Source organism: Eriocheir sinensis, chromosome 13 (assembly GCF_024679095.1).
Source record: "Eriocheir sinensis breed Jianghai 21 chromosome 13, ASM2467909v1, whole genome shotgun sequence".
In the NCBI taxonomy this organism is placed as follows: domain Eukaryota; kingdom Metazoa; phylum Arthropoda; class Malacostraca; order Decapoda; family Varunidae; genus Eriocheir; species Eriocheir sinensis.
The window spans coordinates 16,606,632-16,628,923 of record NC_066521.1 but is presented as its reverse complement, the minus strand read 5'-3'; the positions used below and the strand labels follow the sequence as shown (position 1 = coordinate 16,628,923).

General features: G+C 41.4%; 1 protein-coding gene across 4 annotated transcripts; it reads left to right on the top strand.

The window, feature by feature from the left end:
* The first annotated feature begins 79 nt into the window (after positions 1-79).
* On the top strand, positions 80-20,694 carry LOC126998090 (serine/arginine repetitive matrix protein 2-like). 4 transcript variants are annotated; one of them, XM_050859471.1, is made up of 8 exons: positions 80-175; positions 7,489-7,617; positions 8,041-8,231; positions 8,449-8,671; positions 8,885-10,098; positions 10,290-10,509; positions 10,624-10,810; positions 11,044-20,694. In XM_050859471.1, the coding sequence occupies exons 2-8, from the start codon at positions 7,537-7,539 to the stop codon at positions 11,802-11,804; spliced, it is 2,877 nt and encodes a 958-aa protein (XP_050715428.1). In that variant the 5' UTR covers positions 80-175; positions 7,489-7,536; the 3' UTR covers positions 11,805-20,694. The 4 variants fall into 4 exon arrangements, with proteins under 4 accessions (XP_050715428.1, XP_050715425.1, XP_050715426.1 ...); XM_050859468.1 differs by having other exon boundaries at positions 8,446-8,671; XM_050859469.1 differs by lacking the exon at positions 80-175 and adding an exon at positions 187-424 and having other exon boundaries at positions 8,446-8,671.
* The last annotated feature ends 1,598 nt before the right edge of the window (positions 20,695-22,292 follow it).

The following is a 22,292-nucleotide window of genomic DNA, read 5'->3' as shown; positions in this document are numbered from 1 at the left end:
TGGAGAGGCAAAGGAGGTAAAATAATAGCGGTAAATAAGGTAAACAGCTAAAGGTAAGCCAAGAAATGGAGGTGGAGGTGCTCGGGGCGGCGGGGCGGCGGGAGGAAGAGCCGCTATGCGCAGTACTAGGGATGGTCAGTGACTCGACGGGGGAGTGATTTTATCGTGATTACAGGTAAATCCCGAGGCCCTTACGTGGCCACAAGCAATCAAAAGCTTACTTCAGTCACCCTGGAAAACGTGAATGGCAGTGTGGAGTGTGTAATCACCCGGGAAAGGCCTTTAAATTAGTGAAAACCCCAGGCCGGTGATGTGGGTCGAATAGGGCAGCTGTGAGTGTAGAGTAAATTCCCGCATTTGTCGCCTTATTTCCGTGGCCCGCCGCGCCGAGGACCTCATGCCCAGCGCCTCGCCGTGCACCCAGGTAGGCCAGTACACCTGTGTCCTGGGCGGGGGTGGGTGGGGGGGGGCGAGGGCGGGTGAGGTGCTGTGTCCATTTGGTACACAGCACACGGGCCCCGCTGGCCGCCCCCTGCCTGCCTGAGAATAAATGGAAGGTGCTTCTCATCAGAGTGGTCGCGGGGCATCAGTCGGCAGCACCAAGGTCTCCGGACCTGTGTTTAGTGGTGGTGCTGGGCGTATCACGGAATCTGTAGGTCCTGATGGTGGCTCCAGGTGCTGCATGGGGACTGGGTCTGAAGGTCTCCTGGGCCAAAGCTAAGGTCCAGTCGTTTGGAGGCTTGCTGGATGACACAGGGTAAATCTTAAGAATAGCGGCTCCTAGCGGGTGCGCATTTAAGGCACGGTGTGGTGGTAATTACAACATTTCTAGCAAGTATGACAGGGTTTTGACAAGCGGACAGGCATGTTTGTCACAAGGGGTGTATTTTTCCACGCTGGCCTCACGATTTCTTCTAAGTCGATGGCCGATGAGACTGCAAGCTCTGGGGTGAAGAAAGGGAAGAGCTCACGCGGCAAAATACACCCCCTGTGACATAAACATGCCTGTCCACTTGTCAAAATCCCATCGTACATGCTAGAAATGTTGTAATTTCCACCACACCGTGCCCTAAATGCGCACCCGCTTGGAGCCGCTATTCTTAAGATTTACCTGATACAGTTCAGTCTGTCCATACATGTGGTGAGGACATAGAGGACACAAAGCTTCACATACCTTGGTAGCATAGTGCATAACAATGGTGGGTTTCATCAGGGTCACTCAACGAGTTGGGCTTGCCCACAGTGTTATGGACTCGCTCAATATGAGTATATGGGGTTGTTGATAACTGCAAGTGGACAAAGATTAAATTTTTTAAGTTGCTTTTGACCTTGTCTTACACTGTGGCGGTGAAATATATACACTGAATAGTGACTTGAAGAGGTGTGTTGATGCCTTTAGTACCAAGTGTCTTTGCAGGATCATGGGGTATTACTGGAATGACTGTGTTGAACCAGTGAATACATGATGAAACTGAATCCAGCTCTGTCACTGGCTTAGTCCTTCAACGCCAACTCCGGCTATTTGGGTACGTGGCACACCTGGACACTGATCCTGCTCACAGGGTTGTTTCTGTACGAGACAACCTTAAGTAGAGGAGACCAAGGGGATGCCCACGTAACTCTTGGCTGTGGCAAGTTGATTGATCTTGCCAGAATGGATAGGGTGGCTGCAATGGAGCTTGCTCAGTGAAGTGATGCATCCCTGGGTGAATGCTCCCCATTAGTTAGTGTTTGCCTTTATCACACTCAATTTATCTTTATCTTTATTTTGCTTATCAGGCTCCACTCCACTAACATGTGGTGCTCTGCAGAGCCGCCAATAGTTTATAAATATATATACTATAACATTTATTAATTTACTGTTCAATGAAACCTAACATTAAAAATAGATAAATCTAAGACAAGATAATAAAAGTGAATTTGAATCGTTATAAATATAAGACTAGGTAATAAGACTCTGACTTGCTCATAGTAACACTATAGTCTCGTATAATTTTACTGTTCACCTTACAAAAAAATTATATTGCATAATAATTTCTAATACATTTGTCCTCTTATCATAACAGGTACTAAACAGAAATGTTTTTAATATAAACAGTTTCCTCTTTTCACTGCTCCTTACAACACTTAGTAGTCTATTATATAGTAATTTTTAGACTGATACAAATGCCATGGGTCAGGTAGGGGGTTGGGGATTTCTTACCTGGATGACCTTTCCCTATGAGCCATGCTAAAGTAAACCGTCAGGCAAAGAACCGAAAGGTCTCACCAACCAATGCGCCAGCCTATCTAAGCTCACCAAACAACAGAACATAATCCAATAAGACATATGCTGGAAGGTGCATCGGGAATTAATTTCACATGGTCAGGGATAATAGTCGTAAAGCTTGGTGTGGGGTGTCCCTGCCCCTCCCATACACGTTTGTCACAAGGCAGGACTTTTTTTATTGTTTAGGTCAGCAACGTTTGTGTCCCCTGTCACCTTTTCAAGTCGGGTGTGTGGGGTTGCTGTGTTCTATTACTGACCTTGCTCCTTGTTTTTATAATCTAAGATTATCTGTAATCACTAAGAGAATATAATTTTCTACCACCCACCTCTTAACTTGCCTTCACACTTTACCTTCTTGTGATAAGGTAAAAAATATGTATGTTTGGGGGGAGGAGTGGGAGTGACATGCCAAGTCATTCTTCATCAGAGTGGCAAAGTAAGACATGTCACCTGTGTGCAGCCTCATAATCATGTAGTAAAAAAAAAAAAAAGCCTATATATATTCCTTAGAAGGTCAGATGTAACTGTTTGCCACTTGATTTAGTTTGTGTCTGTGTGACATTGATATGCCACGCCCAACTGATAAACTCTTCTCTTAACTGTGAGTGTAATTAGCACAAGCAAGCTCATAACATGAGTATATTTTCATAGTATATATATGTGATATTGATCTAAGCACGAAATAGAATGCTAGACTAAATATTTTGAAAATACATATTACACAACTGCACCCATCAGTGTGTTGAAAATGATACATGTAGCTTACGTTATGTAAATGAATTCTGAGTATTACACCACATGAAATTAAATTGCCAATCGATGTTCTGCAGATATGTTAATTAATAAGCAAGACATGCATATGGAAAGTTAAAATGATGTGTATTCATTAGTTGAATAAAATCATTTCACACATCACTCACATTCTACTGTCCATGTGGTTTACAGTCATTTCCCCCACACGTCAATTCGCCCACACGTTTCACGTCATGTCTACATTGTTGGAGTAGTCATATACCATGTAAATGATGTAATTGGTGTATAGTTCGAGAGGCCACCACCATGGCAGTGCAGTAGTAGAAAGCTTGTTGGGGCTTTTATCGAGTGGTAAATAGAGAATTAAAAAAGAAAAGCTATATGTAAGTTTATTAAATCCATGTGCTGAATATAAATATAGAATGAAAACCTTTAAAACCTACTTAAATAACCTTTACTAAAAAATACGTACATGCAAGATTCAGCTGCACACTGGGCCATTGAGATGAGTGCAAACTTTCAGCAGTTGATATGATGACCTCTCGCCCCTTACATGCTCATCCCAAAGAGCGAATTTTCTACCCTGCATTATTTTCTCTCGTTTACAAATAAATAAAACAATGAGAATGATCAGCTACATTTTTATTAACAACAGTGTTACTCATTGTATTGAAGTGTAATTGTTAGAAGTCCCAGAGAAACGGGTATCCTAATTTACGATAACTGAAAGAATGTACTTCAAGCTTTTTGGGCACAATAGCCTATTCACTGGTGACACATGCTGAAAATGAATATACTACCCCATTGTAATGCGCGGTAAACAAGTGAGAGGTAAATGAACCACCGGTAAGCTTGGGCGAAATGACTCCATGGTGTGGCGAAATGGCATTTGGGCGAAATAACCGGATACTGTCCATGTACTAATTGGGTGTCCTATTGGGAATCTTTAATATCTAGTCAAACGAGAGTGTGTTCACTTCTAACCAATTTTTCTTTGTCTTAGGGCTGATTTAATAGTCCTTAGTAGGGTTGCAAAGGGTGGGAAAGTTTTGGAAAAACAAACTTTCCAAGGAAAGTTTCTGGAATATTCAGGGTCATGATTGCCAGTACCTTATGGTATAAATCAACAAAGAATGACCTCACTCTGTTGTACAGAAAGTCTCATTAGTAAGGAAGCATATTTGAATTTTCTGAGTCAAGACCTATAGTAATGTTTGGGGTTTTGTTAGGTTAGTTTAAATTTAGGGTATCTTCAAATACATGATTGCCAGCACCTTAGGTATAAATCAACAAAGAATGGCCTCACTTTGTTGTATTGAAAGTCTCATTGGTCAGGAAGCTTATATATATGAATTTTCTCAGGTCAAGACCTTTAGTTACTGTTTGGGGTTTTGTTAGGTTAGTTTAAGTTTAGGGTATCTTCAAACACATGATAGGCAGTATCTTATGGCATAAATTAACAAAGAATGATCTCACTTTGTTGTATAGAAAGTCTCATTAGTAAGGAAGCATACATGAATTTTCTGAGTCAAGACCTATAGCAGTGGTTTTCAAACTATTTAGTATGACGGCACACTAAGAAACAACTAATATTTTTGCGGCACACCTGCCATTTATATATATATATATATATATATATATATATATATATATATATATATATATATATATATATATATATATATATATATATATATATATATATATATATATATATATATATATATATATATATATATATATATATATATATATATATATATATATATATATATATATATATATATATAATAATTAGTCACCCTTGATGAATATAAATTACACTTTACATTAGTTTCATTAGATTATGTACACAAATCAAAATCCCACCCAAATTTTCGAGGCACACCAAGGAGATAATGGCGGCACACACTTTGAAAATCACTGACCTAAAGTAACTGTTTAGGATTTTGTTAGGTTTCTTCTGAAAATTTCTCATCTCATTTTTAAAGCTCTGTAGCATGTTGTTGTAGTGTTTGATATTTTTTCTCATATATCTGAAAAAATGATATATAGCAGTATAGGAATTAAAATTCATTATTGGCTAATAAATTAAATCAGTAAGCTCCATTGGGGGGCCCAGACCCGTGTCATCAAAGGGTCCAATATCTGATATAAATGCAAAACAAATGCCAGGAAAGACGATGAAATTGGATTTGTTGATGGTGGTGGAGGTCACTGCTTGTTGGTAATGTTGGTAACGATCACAACACTTGGAGACCACTGTGAAATCATCCCCAAACAATGGAGTCATAAATCATAAACTTCTGACACTGAGATCTTTACTGTTTCATCCTTTGTAAGTCAGCCTTGTTCAACTTCACTAACTTACCAAGTGTTTCTTTAGTATATCTTATTCTCTGACTTCTCCAAGTCATGCAAAGCACTACCTTTTTTCTCCCTTAACCCCTTAGTTACTGATGAATACTTGTAATTCATGGGAAATTTTGGCTGATGGACTGATGAATTGCTCCTGTAATTCATAACTACACTGACAATAGGCTACACTATTTTTTTTTGTGTGTGTGTGTGTGATTCATTGACACGTTGATGAATTGGTAACTGACCACCAGTTTTTACTGAAAATTAATGGTGTGAAGACTTACTCTATAGCAGTGACCTAATACTGCTGTGTATTCGTATGTCCTATAGTTTTTATGTACTGTAGCCCATTTTATCGTCATTTCTTCGTGTATATGGATGAATATCATATACAATTTTTTTTTTTTTTTTTTTTTTTTTTTTTTTTGCCTGTTGCGCCGGTAGGCATCTTCCTGGTGGAGCCTGATGGTCGGCCCAAGGCTTCTTCCAGGTGGGCCCTGATGGTCGGCCCAGCCCGTTCTGGCGCAGGCCAGTGTTTATAGTGGCGCCATCTTGCATTGGCTCATGCTGCCCCCCGGAACTCGTTCTTGATTCGCTTGGACGGCTTCCTCTAGAGTCCGGGTTGATGGGTGGTCTTCAGGACAGCATGTGGGTAGTTTTAAGCCACTCGGCGTGGGGATTCGAACCCGCGTCGTCCATCACGCGGTGAATGTGGGCCCAGTACGCTACCAGCTCGGCCACCGCCTACCCATATACATACATGGATAATAATATACATATGAAATAATAATTTTTGTCTCGCAGCTTCTGTGCACAGGAAGTCATGTGTAATAAACTGTATTTCACTTAAAACATCTCGTGGCTAAAATCTATCTGAGCATGTGAAAGAAATATTATAAATCTCTTAAATTAGGGTACATTGAGGGTAGGCGGTGGCCGAACTGGTAGCGTACTGGACCCACATTCGCCGCGTGATGGACGACGCAGGTTCGAATCCTCACACTACCACTTGGATTTTTCAGTCACCGCCGAGTGGCTTAAAACTACCCACATGCTGTCCTGAAGACCACCCATCAACCCGGACTCTAGAGGAAGTCGTCCAAGCGAATCAAGAACGAGTTCCGGGGGGCAGCATGAGCCAACGCAAGATGGCGCCACTATAAACACTCGCCTGCGCCAGAACGGGCTGGGCCGACCATCAGGCCCCACCTGGAAGAAGCCTTGGGCCGACCATCAGGCCCCACCGGGAAGATGCCTACCGGTGCAATAGGCAACAACGTAAAAAAAAAAAAAAAGAAAGAAAATACGAACACCCCAGTGAGATTAGGCAGAGTGGGCTAAAATGTTGGTGTGGGGGATTGGTGTTGTTGTGAAGGGGAGGCGTGCCATTGATAAAGAAGGGGTTAAATGGAGTATTTAGTTACCTGAAAATTTCTGTGATTCATTCAGAATTTTCAAGTAATTTTCAGTTTATTGATCATTTACATTAAATATCAAGTGGCATAGATGGAACTTGAATACAGATTAGATAATAATATTGTGCCACATCTGCATTTAATCACTACTTTCTGACTACTTATTGTGATAGATAAGATTGGCAATATTAAATAATTATATGAATTGCATGACTTTCCTAAATGTTGGCCAGTTTTTATATTTTCATGATGTTTATCTCATGAAGGCTTTTTGAGTCGATGCATTATGAGGCAGTGATGGATCTTCTATAACTCGATGAAAGTTGTCCTGCAAAGATTTTTGGTCTGTTGACTGGCCTTTGCTGTGGGACTGAGAGACCTATGAAGTGTATGCAGGGGCTGAGGTATCCAGCTTTCCTATAAATATGGGAGTGGACCATGGCTGTGTTCTTGCACCATTACTTTTCAACACTTGTATGCACTCAGTATTATGTTGGAATAAATCAAGAATTGAAAAAAAAAAAATGATTGCAGTACAGATTTTAGGGGTTACAAATATTAAGTTCAACAGTGAAGACACAAGTAACAAGAAAACAAGCATAAATGAAGTAAATGATTACGTAAACAATATCAAACTGTAAAACACAACAAAACTCAAAAGTAACAATGCACATTATCTGGCGTTTGCAGAGTTAGTGGCCACAGGATGCCGGTAGGTGAGGCACACAAACACTCACCATGCTGATGGACCAGGAGCCAGTGAGCATATTTTCCCCATGGGCTTCATACGACCTCGGCACCTCTCTACTCAACAAACAAGTAAGGCACCAACTGGTCAGGTACTGAGACCAGATTGTGAGAGCAACTGGAGATGGCAGGAGGAGGAGGAGAGGTTAAGGAAGGAGGTAGCCAGCTGGATGGGTATTGAGAACAGACTGTAGGTGAAGTAAAATTAAGAGGAGGTTAAGGAAGACTTTAGCAAGCTGTATAAAGTAGATGTATAGGATGAGATTGTACAAAAGGTAGGTTATCACATAATAGAAATAAGAGCTGATGACTATCTCTATGCCCTTCACACTTTTCCTTAGAGTGTGTGTGAAGCATGATTAGGAGGAGGTTAAGGAATGTTTAAGCCAGTTGTGTAAAGTAGATGTATGGGTTGAGATTGTACTAGAGATACTACTTTATAAAAATCTGAATTGATGACTATTTCTGTCTTCACACCTTCTTCCCTGTACCCAGAATTGTCGTGGAAGGACAGGAAGTTTAGAGAAGGGCAGTGGAGCTGGTGGCGGGGGCGATGGCATTGGCAGCGGGAGTGGCAGCAGCAGCAGCAGCTTGGGAGGGAGTCGGCTGGTGGATGCACTCATATCCAGCGTGCTGGACGAGACGGACCAGCTTGGCCTCGCCCACTTGCAGGAGAAACCAGAGAAGTGAGTGTGTTGTGCTATTGCCCTTAGTTAGTGGGTACATCTTTATTTAATTTCCAACTTATTATTAATGTTGTAATAGGATACTTCTGAATACAGATTTGGTGCTGTGTTTCTGTTTTTGTCTTTATTTGTGTTTTGAAAGTGACAGTAGATTGCCATCCCAATCCATTCCTTGAGCATCTTCCTTCAGTCATGTCCTCTTCCCTGCCCCCAGAAGTTGTAGCACCAATGGCAGTATTGGCAGCTCGCGGCTCCTGGGAAGGGAAACAGGGGGTGATGGGGTGCTCTGGGGGGGCAGCGGCAACAATGGCAGTGGTAGCGGTGGAGGCCTGGGTCGCGGCAATCATTCAGATGAATTCTTCTCAGGCCCTGTTCACCCCCAGACCCAGACAGACTTTATGAACTACTTGTTTGACACTGCACTGCAGCAGGAGGAAGAGGTGGGCATGACCCTCCTTGGGAAAGTTTAATTGTTTTAAGGTTAAGCTTGTGCCTATACTCATATTGAAGTAGTCCATTTCCTATGTGATTATATAGTTTTAACAAAGTTATCATTAGTCAAAGTTCCAAGGTCATAAAGATAAATATAAATACATAGAATCTATTTCCAAAAGCAAAGTATCATTTAATAATTGTGCTCTTATCTTTAACAGGCCAGTCTGCAGGGTAATTATGGCGAGTTCTTCCGTGAGCGAGAGTTAAGTGGCAGTTCCCGGGACTCTGGATATGGTTCATTCCTGGGTGTTGGGGGCTCAGGGTCACCCCCTGGCATGTCCTGCAGCAATCAGGCCTCACTGTGTGACATGCGCAAGGGGCCGCCCGATGCACTCCCTCTCCCAGCCAATGGCCGGATCAGTCATGACTTTGACCAGCTCAGTGAGTTGAATGCTCAGAAGAACTTCCTTGACAACTTACAACGTCTCAACCAGTTAAATGGGGGCAGCTCGCCTGGGCTTCCCCTCCTCACTCCCCTGGGTGATCTTGACCCTCTGCTCCTGGCTGGGTCTGATCTAGGAGACACCTCCACCTTGGGGTTAAGTCAGCTCCTGCCTCCCACAAGGGACCTACCCCATGATCTCCTACCTCCCTCCTCAACACCCACCTCTAATGGTCCCTTCTCCATGTCCTCCCTGGGAGTCAAGTCAACCCTCAGTATTGACATGATGCGTGGCCAGCCTCCCACAGTCTCAGGGTCAGGGCCACCTGTCCAGTCAGCCCACCAGGCCAATGGTCTGGGTGACAAGGGACAGCAGATTGCCAACCTCCTCAGCGGCATGAGCATCGACACCTCCCAGGGTGGTGTGGGCCCCATCAACAGTCACCACCTAGGGGCCCTCGCAGCCCTTTGTGCGCCCAACCTCTCTGCCTCAGCAGCTAACCAAGTCAACTCGGGTAATCTCAATGGCCATGCCCTCGGCTCAAACAGACCTCAGTCATCACCAAAGTATCTAAACTCCCAGCAATGCATCAATACCAACGGGGAAATATCTCCCAGCATGATGAGGAAGCCCCGCCCCGACGAAGAGCGGGGCATGCCCATCTGTCTAAGATCACAGCCCGGCAGTCAGGGGTCCCCACCTGGGTCAAGAATGCCAGAGCAGCTTGTGGGACCCTCAAAAGATGGCCCAGGGCACTGTGGACCTGTGGGGCCGAAAGGACCCTTCCTGGTCCCTCCGCCAACATTCCCCCCCACTGATGGTGTGCCCCCTTGGGAACTCATGCCCCCTGTGACAGAGGTCTTCCCCCCACATGGACCTCCCCCTCCACTTCTTCCACCAAACACAGATCTCCTCCCTCCATTTGCAGACCTATCTCCTCACCCCCTCCTTTCCATACCACCACCACTGCTGGGATTCAGACCTTTCAGGTAAGATATCAACCTACCGGTACTTTAGTTTTTATTAGTTTATAAGTATTCACTAAAGTATACTAAAGAAGCAGCATTAAACATTCCATTACCCTTGGTATCTGTCATTAGTTGAAACCCTGGATGCAGATCCCTTGGATAGGAGGCCTTTCTGTCCTTCCTAATATAGGGCTAAAAATTTTCCCACACAGGCGCTCTGGAGGGAGTAGTGAGCTCCACTCGCGACTGGAGGAGTGCTATGACCAATTCCGTCAGTTGGAGAGAGAGCGAAAGAAGACTGAGGCTGAACTGGCCCGCTGTTTCCCTGGGAAAAGAGTGTCCTCAGCCAACACAGTGCCACTGCCCCGACTGCCTCCCTCACCCTCACGCGTCGACCGCCTCATCATTGACCATCTGAGGGAGCATGCCAGGGTGAGTAATGATCTTAGTGAGGCTCTGCCACCTTTCCCCTCCCTCAGTGACATTCTTAATTCACAAGCTTTTCCAGGGTTTGGTTACACTACAGAATACTTGATTGATCTGCAGGTAGTGACCCTCATTGGCAAGATGGAGCGGCTTCGTGGGTCGTCCCTCCAGTCAGGCATCCATCGGTCTGTGGCCCAGTGGCACGAGGCTGTTACCAGTGTGCAGGAGAAGAGGCGTGACGAGGTGGTGAACGCCATCACACAGCGCCACAACCCCCTGCCTAACGGCCACAGCACCAGTGAGCAGGGTGAGTGTACTGGACAGGAGTGAGTGAAAGGACTGCTTAGGAGTAGAAGAATGAACACTGTACAGTGAAGCAAAATATTCGGAATATCAATGGGTTTTGTGCTAATTTATTTATCTCTAAAGACTAGTGTTTAGGTCATTATAATGTATGGAATGCATATAAAAGAAGTGGTTTCTATATTATCAAAATGATGGCAGCATAATGTAACCCCACAATTCATTATCACCCTTCAGATCTCATGGCTTTAGCTGCTGCGATGGGAACACTTGCCAGTGCCAGTCGTGGGGCGCGGACAGCCATGTTCTGTGCACTCACCCTCACCACACACTACAGTATGGAGCCTAGCCTTGCCTCAGCCTCCTCCCTTCCCCCTAACCTGCTCCCTGAATCATGTTCCTCTGTTGCCTCCCTCTCCCACGAGGCCACGCCAGAACCCTCACAGCTTTCCCCGGCAGCCGCTTCCACTTCCTCTTCATCAGCCTTTTCACTGCCCTCCACTGCTACAATATTTTCGTCTACTCCATCCTCTACTATTTCATCTTCCTCTCCATCCTCCTCATCTTCCCCGTCCTCATCTTCGTCCCCATCCTCTTCGGTGTCTCCTTCGTCCACAGATCTGTCACATTCTGCACCCCCTTGTCCCGCCTCTTCCTCCCCCTCCTCTCCTCCTCCTACATCTCCTCCTCCATCCACTACAACCTCCTCCTCACCCTCATCCATCCCTGCATCCTCCTCTCCTGTGACTCCTTCAGCAACTGTCAGCTCTGAGGATGGCCAGGCAATTGCATCTGCTAGTGAGAAGAGTGAGGCAGCAGCTACACCCACCACCACCTGTGACTCTTCCCCTACCACCACCACCACCACCACAGACGCCAACGACCAGGGGTGTGCTGGCAGGTCCTCCAGCTCACCACCGCCTCCACCACCACACACCACAGCAGCCTCCACCCCCACTGCAGCACCCTCCACCACTACCTCCCCTCCTGTGCCCTAATGTCTCACAAGTAAGTGGTAGTAGAAACAAGTGAGAATCATGAAAACCAATAACTTTATGTATTTAGTATTTGATAAAAATGTTACTTGGTTGCTATGACTTCAAATTGTATGAAATGCAATTTGTTAGTACAATACAATGATTATTATGACAACTAGAAACAGGTACTTAAATCAAATTTATTATTTTATAAAGGATCAAGATTGAAAGAAGTCATGTAACATTGATGTCTGTAATATACAGCTTTTGATAATGTGAGATGGAAGAGTTTAGAATGACTTAGTGTTACTGTCATGATTGTGGTTATGGTTAGAGAACCAGTGTTGAGCATCAAAATGCCAGTCAATAATGTTTGGGGTAATGAGTCATGATTTACCATGCTTAAAGATGTATGTATGTCCATTGATGGTTAATGTTGCTATGTTAAGGAAGAACAAAAGATTATTGCTGTTAACTAGTAGCCCAAGATCTATATTTGTATGACATATATGGAGTATAATACTGTATGTATGGATATATTTATGTACAAAACACATGCACATGAATATATGAATGCATACATGGATATATAACTTCATACATAGATATTACTATTTAATATTATGGATGGGTAGAAGCACAATTTATGGTTAGACTTCCTTTCTTGGAACTAGCTAATACCCAGCCCATCAGCTAGCTGTTGGTCAGGTCTCTCTCAGGCTATTGCAATAAATTGACACGCAAAATTTTTAAACCAGTCATTAATTCTCTCAATATCACCTCAGAATGGAAAAGTTACCTGCATGCATAAATTTTGATCATCTAGAAAATTTGTTACTGGTGCTAATTTGCATGGTCAGTTATGTATTACTATTTCAAGTAAAATTATTGCCAACTGCTGCATGCCAAGATAATTTGTTGCAAGGCTTGAGGGAGATGTTGAAGCTTAATGACAAACTCACAAGTGATTGTGCCAACCAGGGCTCATTAGCTCTCAGAAGCTTGCTCATCATTTCATATCTCTTCTCACAGTTCAAGTGGAGAGCAATATAGAGTTTGATTTTGCATCTGCTATAAGATTACTAGTATACTGTTTCAGTTCATATATGGAATAATTTATAGAAAAGTAGTATTATAGTTACACTGACTATACAAGGACCCTGCAAATTGAGATTTTGTGGAGTAGGCCTTTTTTATGTTATAAGAAAGGCTATCATCATGTTGCATTAAGTTTCTGAAACATTTTTCTAAAAATGACAAAGATGTACCCCAAGTATTGGCTCAAGACAATTGGACTTTCACTCATCTTGGTTGTCCAGTAGCAAGACGACATGTCTCTCATAATGGCCTTTCATGGATAATTTAGCTTAGTTCTTGTTGGGCTGGGTAGCTCATTGTCACCCTTTAGGGCACACTGAAACACATGTACTGGGGAACCTCTCCAAGGGTCTGTGGACAGGGATGCACTGTTTTAACCTTTTTTTTCCCTTTTTTACATTTCCTGCATGTAGGTAGGTTCTGAAGTTATTGACGATTGTTTCAGTTTGTGTCCACAGGCTCATCTTTTATGTATATTTGTCACTCATGGTGTATATCATATTTTTCAAAAGCTTTGCCAGTGTTGCAGCAATAACTAGGCTCAGATTAGTCTCAGCATGGGTTCAGCATAACTTATTGGCAGCTGTTTTCATATAATTGCATCTTGAATATTTATAATTCTCCACAACAATACTGTGTTGACACATCAATATTTGGGATTCAAGAAATGATGGCATTATGCCAATAACAAAAATAAAGTGCAGAGAAAGTATTTCTTGCACTGTTAAACTCAAACATTAGTTATGAAAAAAAGAATTACTTGTAGGTTTTCAGATTAAGTTGGCATGCAACTCCCAACATGAGGTGAGGTGATGGTGTGCTTTTGTGCCACCCTCAGACCCTCAGAGGTCAGGGAGTGCTGCTGCCCCTTGCTGCTGACGAGCAAAACTAGGCTTCTTCAGAAAGGGTTGTAGCTTAACTCACTGTGATAACTATTGCATGGTAATGTGATTCTGTATTACTTATTAATCCTTTGATATGGAGGCAATCTCTGGAAGAATGTTTAGAAGTGGGTACACGTGTGCTTCTTAGGGGAGGGGGAAGGTCTCTGTCATATTGTCATGATGGTTGAATAACTATCTAGTTGCCTACTTCCCAGTGTTCTGCCATATCAACCATTTGTACACCATGGCGGCCTTTACTTGGCCCATACCCCGTTATTCTTCATTTCGTCTGGAACACACTAGGTAATATTAAGTAAGGATGATTCATAATCCCCATTTTTATCATCTAGATGAATACATTTTGCTTTTATGTAGCACTCAGTTGACAGTTGTTGTTGTTGTTCTGCCTGGAGAGGACGTGCCAATTACTCCCAGACTCTCACAGTGAGGCTCTGTCATCGCGTTGTTGATGGACATCTGTTGGCTTTCTATTTTGTGACGTAGCTGTTTAGAATATCTCAGTGGTCCTGACTGATCAGTTACCCATGTTTTCCTTTTGATTGAGCTTTATTTATTTATTTTCTTTCTCTGGAAATTTTACTGGGTTCATATTTATATGGCTTGTTGATGTTCTAGTCTTGTCACAAGATTCATTATCATTATTATCATCATTATTAATATGATTATGATTATTATTCTTACTTATTTTTATATCTAGTGTATTATGCTTATTTATTCATACGTTTGTGGTGGATATTGTTGTGCTTCTCTTCGTGATTGAGTGTGTGGTGTTAGCCTTGTTCAGCTGTGCAAGGTTGAAGGCTGTGGCAGTAGTGCAGTGTGCCTGAGCTCCCCCCACCCAGTGCAGGAGGAGGAGGAGGAGGAGGAGCAAGGAGGAGAAGGAGATGACGCAAATATAGCAGGTGGTGGAAGAGTATAAAGGAGACAAATTAGATGTTGGAGGAGGAAAAGAGCATATTGCACTGTCACAAGGAAGTTCTCATTTGCCCAGCATAGTGGGCATACTTTTGAAGGAGTTGGTTATTTGTTTTTTGAGGTTGCTTTATATGGATGTCTCTTGGGGGTACAGGGAAATACCTATTTTAAGTGGATGCATTTACCAACAAGCTTATTTTTATTGAATAATTTTTTGTGTGTGCTTACCTCCATAGTATTTGGAAGTGTGTGTCATCTTTAGTAATGTAGATTTTTGTGCCTTTCATTCCTTAATTAGTTGACAAAGTTGTGGAATTTTTGTTGACTACTGCAACTACAGGGGAACCTAGACTGGGCTTGTGCTGGTTCATGTGCAGCTCAGTCACTCTTTGCACTGTTTTGTGTTCGTGGTGTTAAGCGTGTGTTTTGGGCATACTCAGGTTTGTGTTCAGAACTTCGTCAAACTATACCTCTTTCATTCTCACTCTATACAGTTTTTCTCCCACTCTCTTGGCCTTACTCTTTCTCTCTTCCTCATATTTTTTAAGCTTCTTGCAAAATATTCAGTGTTTGATGCCTTACATACATTACAAAACCTAATGTGGGATGAAGCACACCTTAACCAGATCTAAGAGAGACTTGTGCTCTGTGATTGCGTTGTTCCCTGTGCCTCACCCCTGAAGGAAGCTGCTGATCCTGAAATGTTTCCCAAAACTCGACATCACGTTCATTCCTCTGAATGGGATCATTCGTAGTATTGCAAGAGATTTACCACTTACTTTAATTCCAAAGGGATAAACCTCAGAGCTATCCTAATCAGTTGAAAGTTCAGGAGCGTTATCTCTGGAACAGCTTAAATTTAGCATTATGTGGAAGGTGGCTGATCCTAAGTAATTTTTAAAGGAATTGATTTTAATGTACAATTACCAGCCAGCTGAGGGGTGTAGAGCATGCTGGTGCTGCCCGCCGAGGGGAAGGGAGGGTGGTGCGGGGAAGTCAGCAGGCTGTGTGTTTGTGTGTTTCAGATACGTAACTGTTGCCTGTACAGCACAGAGTTTTCACGTTTTTACTGCCCATGAATAATTAGAGACGACCAACAAGTGCATGTTCGTGTTGCTGTACAAGTAATTATTTCCGTGGATGGCTAGACGCTAGGCTCAGGTGAGGCTTACTGAGGCTGTGTGATTGAAATAGAGCTTCATGTGCTGTTTCATTAACTGAAATTTATAACCAATGACAACTAATAACCAAAGCAGGAACATCAGTAATCGTAATCATAGTTTTTGCATCGTGTACATGATCAGTAGATTTTTTTCCACACTACAGAAGATCTTAACAATGAATAGCTGAGACTGAGGATGTAAATTAGTCAGTTGATCTGTTCAGTGTGTGAACTTTTATCCGTTTGGTTCATAGTTTGCAGAACCAGCAATCCACAGGGTGGGTGAACCAGCATATCTCAGGGTCTTTGTTTGCTCCTAGAAGTCTTATGCTGAGTGAGTATGAAATAATAATCCATATAATGTTAGCAATTTTTTTTTTGTGCAAGTGTTAACTGCTATTTACCTCAAGGTTTATATTTAGCATTATATAAATATATATACATCTCAAGTCCATACATTCACAGGGCAGTTGGAAGTGTCTCTCACCATTATTTGTATCAGTTGTAATTAGCAGTAATGAAGCAATTTGTAATGATGTTCTTTGGGTAGAGTTTCTGCCAAGTGAGGGAATTTAATTGCTCTGTGAAGGGACATTCTTTTGAGCACTGGTTAGTCACTGACGTGTAGAACTTTTTGAAGACATTTTCTGAGTAATTTACTGTTGAAATTGCTCACACTTTCAAAGGGGGGTTGCCATCCAGGGCTGCTGTTATAAAGACTTGTAGACCGTCTCACTGTTCATGTGACTATGAATCACTGTAACTTTTGTTTACTGTTTGTCTAATTTAGGTGGAACATTCTCAGTCAGCTACAAAAGCAATATCTCATGGAAAGATGTGAGTTAGTACTGTAAGCTTGAACTGCCATAACCTTAAATACATTCTCAAAACTTATGGGATGAGGCTAACTTTTTGGTCGTAAATTAAAGGAGCAGAAACTAGAAGAAAGAAATCCGTCAGTTTAGTATGAGGTCATTGCATTGGGCTGAGGGCATCAAAGGTCGACACACAAGTCAGCAAACACAAAGCGTAGAGTCCTGCCCTGGACAATACACCCCCCTGTGTATACTTGGGGATAGGGAGCACATGGTAATTCATTTGTATGTATATAGGATTTTTAAATTATTGTTATTTTGCCATAAGGAAGTATTACTATCTATATAAATATTTATCATATCTTGTATAATATGCTATTTAGGATATGCAATGCTGATGTAACACTAAAACATGACAATACTTGAAGATGCCTATCATCACTGCATTCTGGCTGGACCAAACTGTGGGTCTCCCAAGGTCTGCCTATCACAACTCTAGTTTGTGTCATTCATAATGTCACCCAGGGTTAGCATTTTGTTGTCACTAGGAGAGTCTAATCATGACAATCAGCCTGGTCCATATAGATACATGTTGGGAGGGTTGCCTGCTGAGTGCCAGGGTGCCCCACCATAGAACATTCATTCAGAGAAGGAAAATATTGGAGAAATTCTATGATTCACACAGGTGTCCTCCTTCTAATTGACCTTGTTGCCGGTAGTCTCTGTGAACCCAAAATTAGGGTGTATATGCACGATTTGCTCAAAGTTATTATTGTCGTTATTGCCTGTTTTACAAGGCTGAGAAGAATTGATATGCATTAGTGATCTGTGTAGCTTAGAGTGAAATTGTCAAATGGACTATTTGTTTATAATTTGCTAGAGCCACCATTTTATTTTTGTTAGGTACATATATTTATATCTTGTGGTAAGCACTGTATGTCTACTATTGCTGTACCAGCACTGGAAGCACTGCACTGAATGTTTCCAGCCCAGATACTGAAATGCCCTTCTCCCTGAGCATGCCCATCACCAAACACATCTCATGCGGTGTGTTGTGAAAGAAGTCTCAGTTGGTATACATATATATGCAGAAAAAAACAAAAAAGAATGAGGAAAAGGGCAAAATTACACAAATATAATGTATTTCATCTGAGATATTTGTAAGCTATTAGTTGTTTGGTGCTCACCTTTAATTATTAAATACACTTTAATATTAGACTAGCACAGAACTTGTGCTGCCCACTGTGTGGCACGTGTGCAAGTGCCAGTTGGTTTCAAGTAATCCCAGTGAGAACACTGATTGTGATTGAATGCTGTGGGATTTTAACTATATTGTGAGAGCATTTCAAAATATTATGCATTATTATTATTAAGCATAGCTATATGATTAAGAGTCATTGATTCCTACTTTTCTGTGTTATCGAGAGATACTCTATTAGCCTCTGCTGTATACCAAACGAATCTTTGTTTTTGTTTGCGAACTGCTTATTTTGAACATTTGGACGAGCCAGTAATTGTAGGAGCCATTTAGAGCAGTCCAGTTTGATGGTTTTAAGATTTATATTGACCTTCTGTAACTAGGACAGTTACGTGGCTCACGATATTTGAAAATTTTGCTGATGCACTCAATGATACCTGCCTTACTGGAAAAAAGTTTAACTAGGCCCACTAATGTTTCACGCTATGTTTTTGCTTTTCGTCCAGATAGGAGCTTAAATGATGCGTATTGTGCCAAGCTGATAGCTGTATTTGTTTAACTACATGGATGTGAAAGCACAATACAGCAAAATTTATTGCATTTAAACTTAGAAATTGGACAAAATTACTACGGCAAGGATATGTATAGTCAGGTTAAATCTTTGACAAACAACACACATTGCAAGATAAATTGGCAGGGGATTTTCATCAATGGAAGTCATTATTGGGTGTGAGTACATTGGCTCTTTACGCTTCCCCATTGATGAATCGTTGCCGTAATACACATATACATACATGCTTATACAGTATATTTTCGCATCCATAAAGATGTAGAGGAACTGCAAGAAACACAGTATTTTGTCAGGGTCAATGTTGTAGACATAATAGCTGAATAATAATGATAATAGGCAAGTACCAATGCAAGGGAGACATGTCTTTATCTGGCTTGGAATGCTATGGTTGTGACGATTTTCACTTTGCTCTACCTGGCAGCACCATCTCTGAGAATTGTTAGTCCTTGTTTTTTGTTGCCGGAAAGTGGTCACGGGAAATCTCGTATAGATAAGATGTTCATTTTTATATTGCATGTGTTCATACATAAGTCTCTTTATTTTATTGATTTTTTCTGCCCTCCATGTTATTAGCCCTCCTTTGACATTGCATAGTCAGAGAACCCTCCCCAAATTTCTCAGTATAAGAGCACAGCTCTGAAAACAATGCTATACAAGTGTGGTGAGGCTGAAACAAATTTTGATGCAATTTTGTGAAATAACCCCCAAAAGTTATTACATATTTTAGTATTGGCAATAATGTTTTTGTGCAGTATCGCCTACAGAACCCGTGAAGATTCTCTGTGCCTGACTGCTGTTTATTGGAAGCAATTGCAAAATGTATATGAGGAACCCCTGTGACCCACATTCCAGTGTTGTTCATAGTAATCTTGTTCATATCAGGCATAGGTGGACCTTGTTTCTTTGGTATTTCAAACAGACTCCTTGAATGTGATAGGGAATTTAGATAATTTGGAACAGCCCCTTTAAGAAGTGGAGGTTCATTTCACAATGTCGGTTGCCAGCCGTGGTGACACATGCCTCAAGGTCTCATGCTCTGCATGTGTAATTCTGTTATATTCTTTCCATTTCATCTCCTGTCACTATCTGACTGAGATGGTGCTACCAAATTTTTGTTTTACTCTATGTACTACTGCTAGTCTGTTGTACAGATGTCACTGCTCTCTCTTCCTCTCTCTCCATCTCTCTCTCATATGCCGACTCAAATTTACTGCTTTACCGTCCAATGAAGAAATACTTCACTTGATCCACGATACATAATATGACCCGAGGTAAATAAAATATTTCCTGAGAAGATAGAAATAATGATTGAAGCCAGTATTACAGGAAGTGATTCATTTCTTAAAGGGCTTCAGGAACATAGCTTACAAAGTTTCAAGTTGTCACCATTGTTTTTAATTTGTTGCCAGCCAACATCCTTGTTCTTTTAATATATTTTCCTCCAAGTTGATAACCTCAGCATACCAAATAAAATAAACATATATTAGAATTAGATGCCATACTATGGAGCTTAATGTTCATTTCTATTGTGTATTTGCTGCCATTTTCTAGCCCAGTAAGAAAGTATTAAATACTCTACACTTCTAAGTCCAGTAAGGTTATGTATAGGTGACGGAAGGAATCCTTTGAATTCGCTACATATTAACATGTCAGTAATACAATATGTGATGAACCTATCCATATTACGATGCATGGGAATGTAGGCTCTGGATTCAGTAATAATGTTAGAGATTGTAATTTATATTGTTTTACTTAATAGAATTTGCCGGTGATGTCACACTCTGCTTGCTAGTTCCTTATGGTGGCCGCTTCCCCCCATTACACTTAACTGTGGCCTTGTGTGTCAAATGTTGGTAGTTCTCAGAATCTTGGGATGTGTTGCCTCCCCTCATCGTGACCCTGGGAGTGCCAGACACACCCTGGTGAAGGCACTCGGGGTACAGTTGCCTCTAGACCCTGCCACTGTCTGCTGGGGCCCACATGTTGTAACAAGAGCCTTACTGCAGGTCTGTAATTGAGTGCATATGTTACGTATCTTACAGGATGCCAAAGATTTGCTGTTATTGGTGTCTATGTCATAGTGGATGTCTCCTTGACTGTTCATGTCAATGGTTGTTTCATATCTCCCATCGTTTAGAAACTATGGAACTGTAGGTCTTCCCAAAATGAGATGATAGAAGTCACATATATGAGTTTTTGCCTTTGTCCCAGCAAGGTATTTTTTCATGAAGTCAAATTCTGAGGTATTGTCTTACTCTTCCAGTTACATACTTATCATACTCATGTTCTGAATATACATTTGGGCCATTACAAAGGGGTGTGGCAGTGCACATTTCCTAACCTCTCAAATGGTAAGCCCAATAGCAAGTAGCTGTCTTTTCCTGTATGGTAAGCAGTCACTCTTAGATAATGGCATTAGTTATTATTCCACAGAGTTGTTAAGGATAGTTCTTTCTTGTGTGATCAGGTATTATAATATAGGACTATTTGAGAGAAACTGTAGATATAGTGGAAGCACCAAGAGTTTTCACAGCCTTGGTCATGCAAATGGGTCAATACTTCACTTCTGCACCAGCTGCTGTTAATGAGAAACATACGACAAAAGTGTAATTGAGCAGTTCCAAAATACATATCATTGATCACTGAGATCTTGAGCCAGTGATAGTGATTGACCATTATCATCAGTTATTCTCCTCTATACTCGGTTTAATATTAAGTTAGAATTACCTGATTTTTGAGACAGTGTAGATGTTCTTAAAACAGCTAAGCTTGTATGATTACCAATAGGAATATGAGTTTTTTGTTTGTTTGTTTTGTGTTTCTTCAGTTTTAAGTTTGTTATTATTTGTTTTGAGAATAGTTAATATGCATATTTAGAGTGTGAATAGAAGGCTGTTCTGTGAATGCTTATAAGTAGGAGCTGTTGGACAAAATGAGACGAGATTGAACCACGTGGTTGTTCAGGATATTTCTTGGTCTCTAGAGAGTAGTTTTGGAAAATCAAACACACACAATTTCTAGTAATAACTCAATAGTGCTTCATCTATGGCCATTGGCATTCATGATGTCCAGAGCTTTATTGGATGGTAGTATTTCATGGTGCACAAACAGGAAGGCATGCAGGAGAGTACCTTAATGAGATCAGCATTTATGTGCCTTATGCAGGATGTATGAGACACACAATTCTTTGCAACCAGTGACATGGGTCGTATTGCACTCCACTAAGGCACAAAACTGCTGTTCTGGACACATGCTACCTGTGGCCCATTCCATCTCCTCTCATGATTGGTGTTTCTTCCAGTTTCCTTCCTTAACAAAAAAATAATTGAGTGATATTATGGTGGAATTTGAAGTTAAACATGAATGTGCTTTTCATTATAGCTATATTTAGCCATGTAGACCATATATGATTATAAGTTGATGAGTGCAATGAAGTGTCATTCATGGAACATCGTAACACTTTATGTTGCTCCAAAATGGTAGCAGATTTCCATTTATATTTACTCCTGAATTATTTGAAAAGTAGGCATTGGAGGGCTTTGAGAGTGCAAATGGTAGTTTAGGTATGATATTACTTAACATTAGAGTTAGATGCCTAATAAATAATCATATATTGCACCCTATGACTTACAGGTATTGAGTCTTGCTCGTATTGATGAACACGTGTAGTGGACACATCACAAAGCCGGGGTGTTTCTCTTTGGTTTGGGACGGAGTATTGTTGACATTCAGAAGTAACTATTGGTGTGGAGCTCAGACTGTGAACCTTTGAAAACTGTGATTGGGGAGAACAAAGTTGCAATATGGTTTAATAGTCTATTTCAGTATGTAAAAGACATTTATTT

Coding starts and splice junctions, on each gene's coding strand:
- LOC126998090 (XM_050859468.1), top strand. CDS start 7,537: ATGCTGATGGACCAGGAGCCAGTGAGCATATTTTCCCCATGGGCTTCA. Junction 10,099..10,289: donor CTGGGATTCAGACCTTTCAG/GTAAGATATCAA, acceptor TTTCCCACACAG/GCGCTCTGGAGGGAGTAGTG. Junction 10,510..10,623: donor ATCTGAGGGAGCATGCCAGG/GTGAGTAATGAT, acceptor ATTGATCTGCAG/GTAGTGACCCTCATTGGCAA.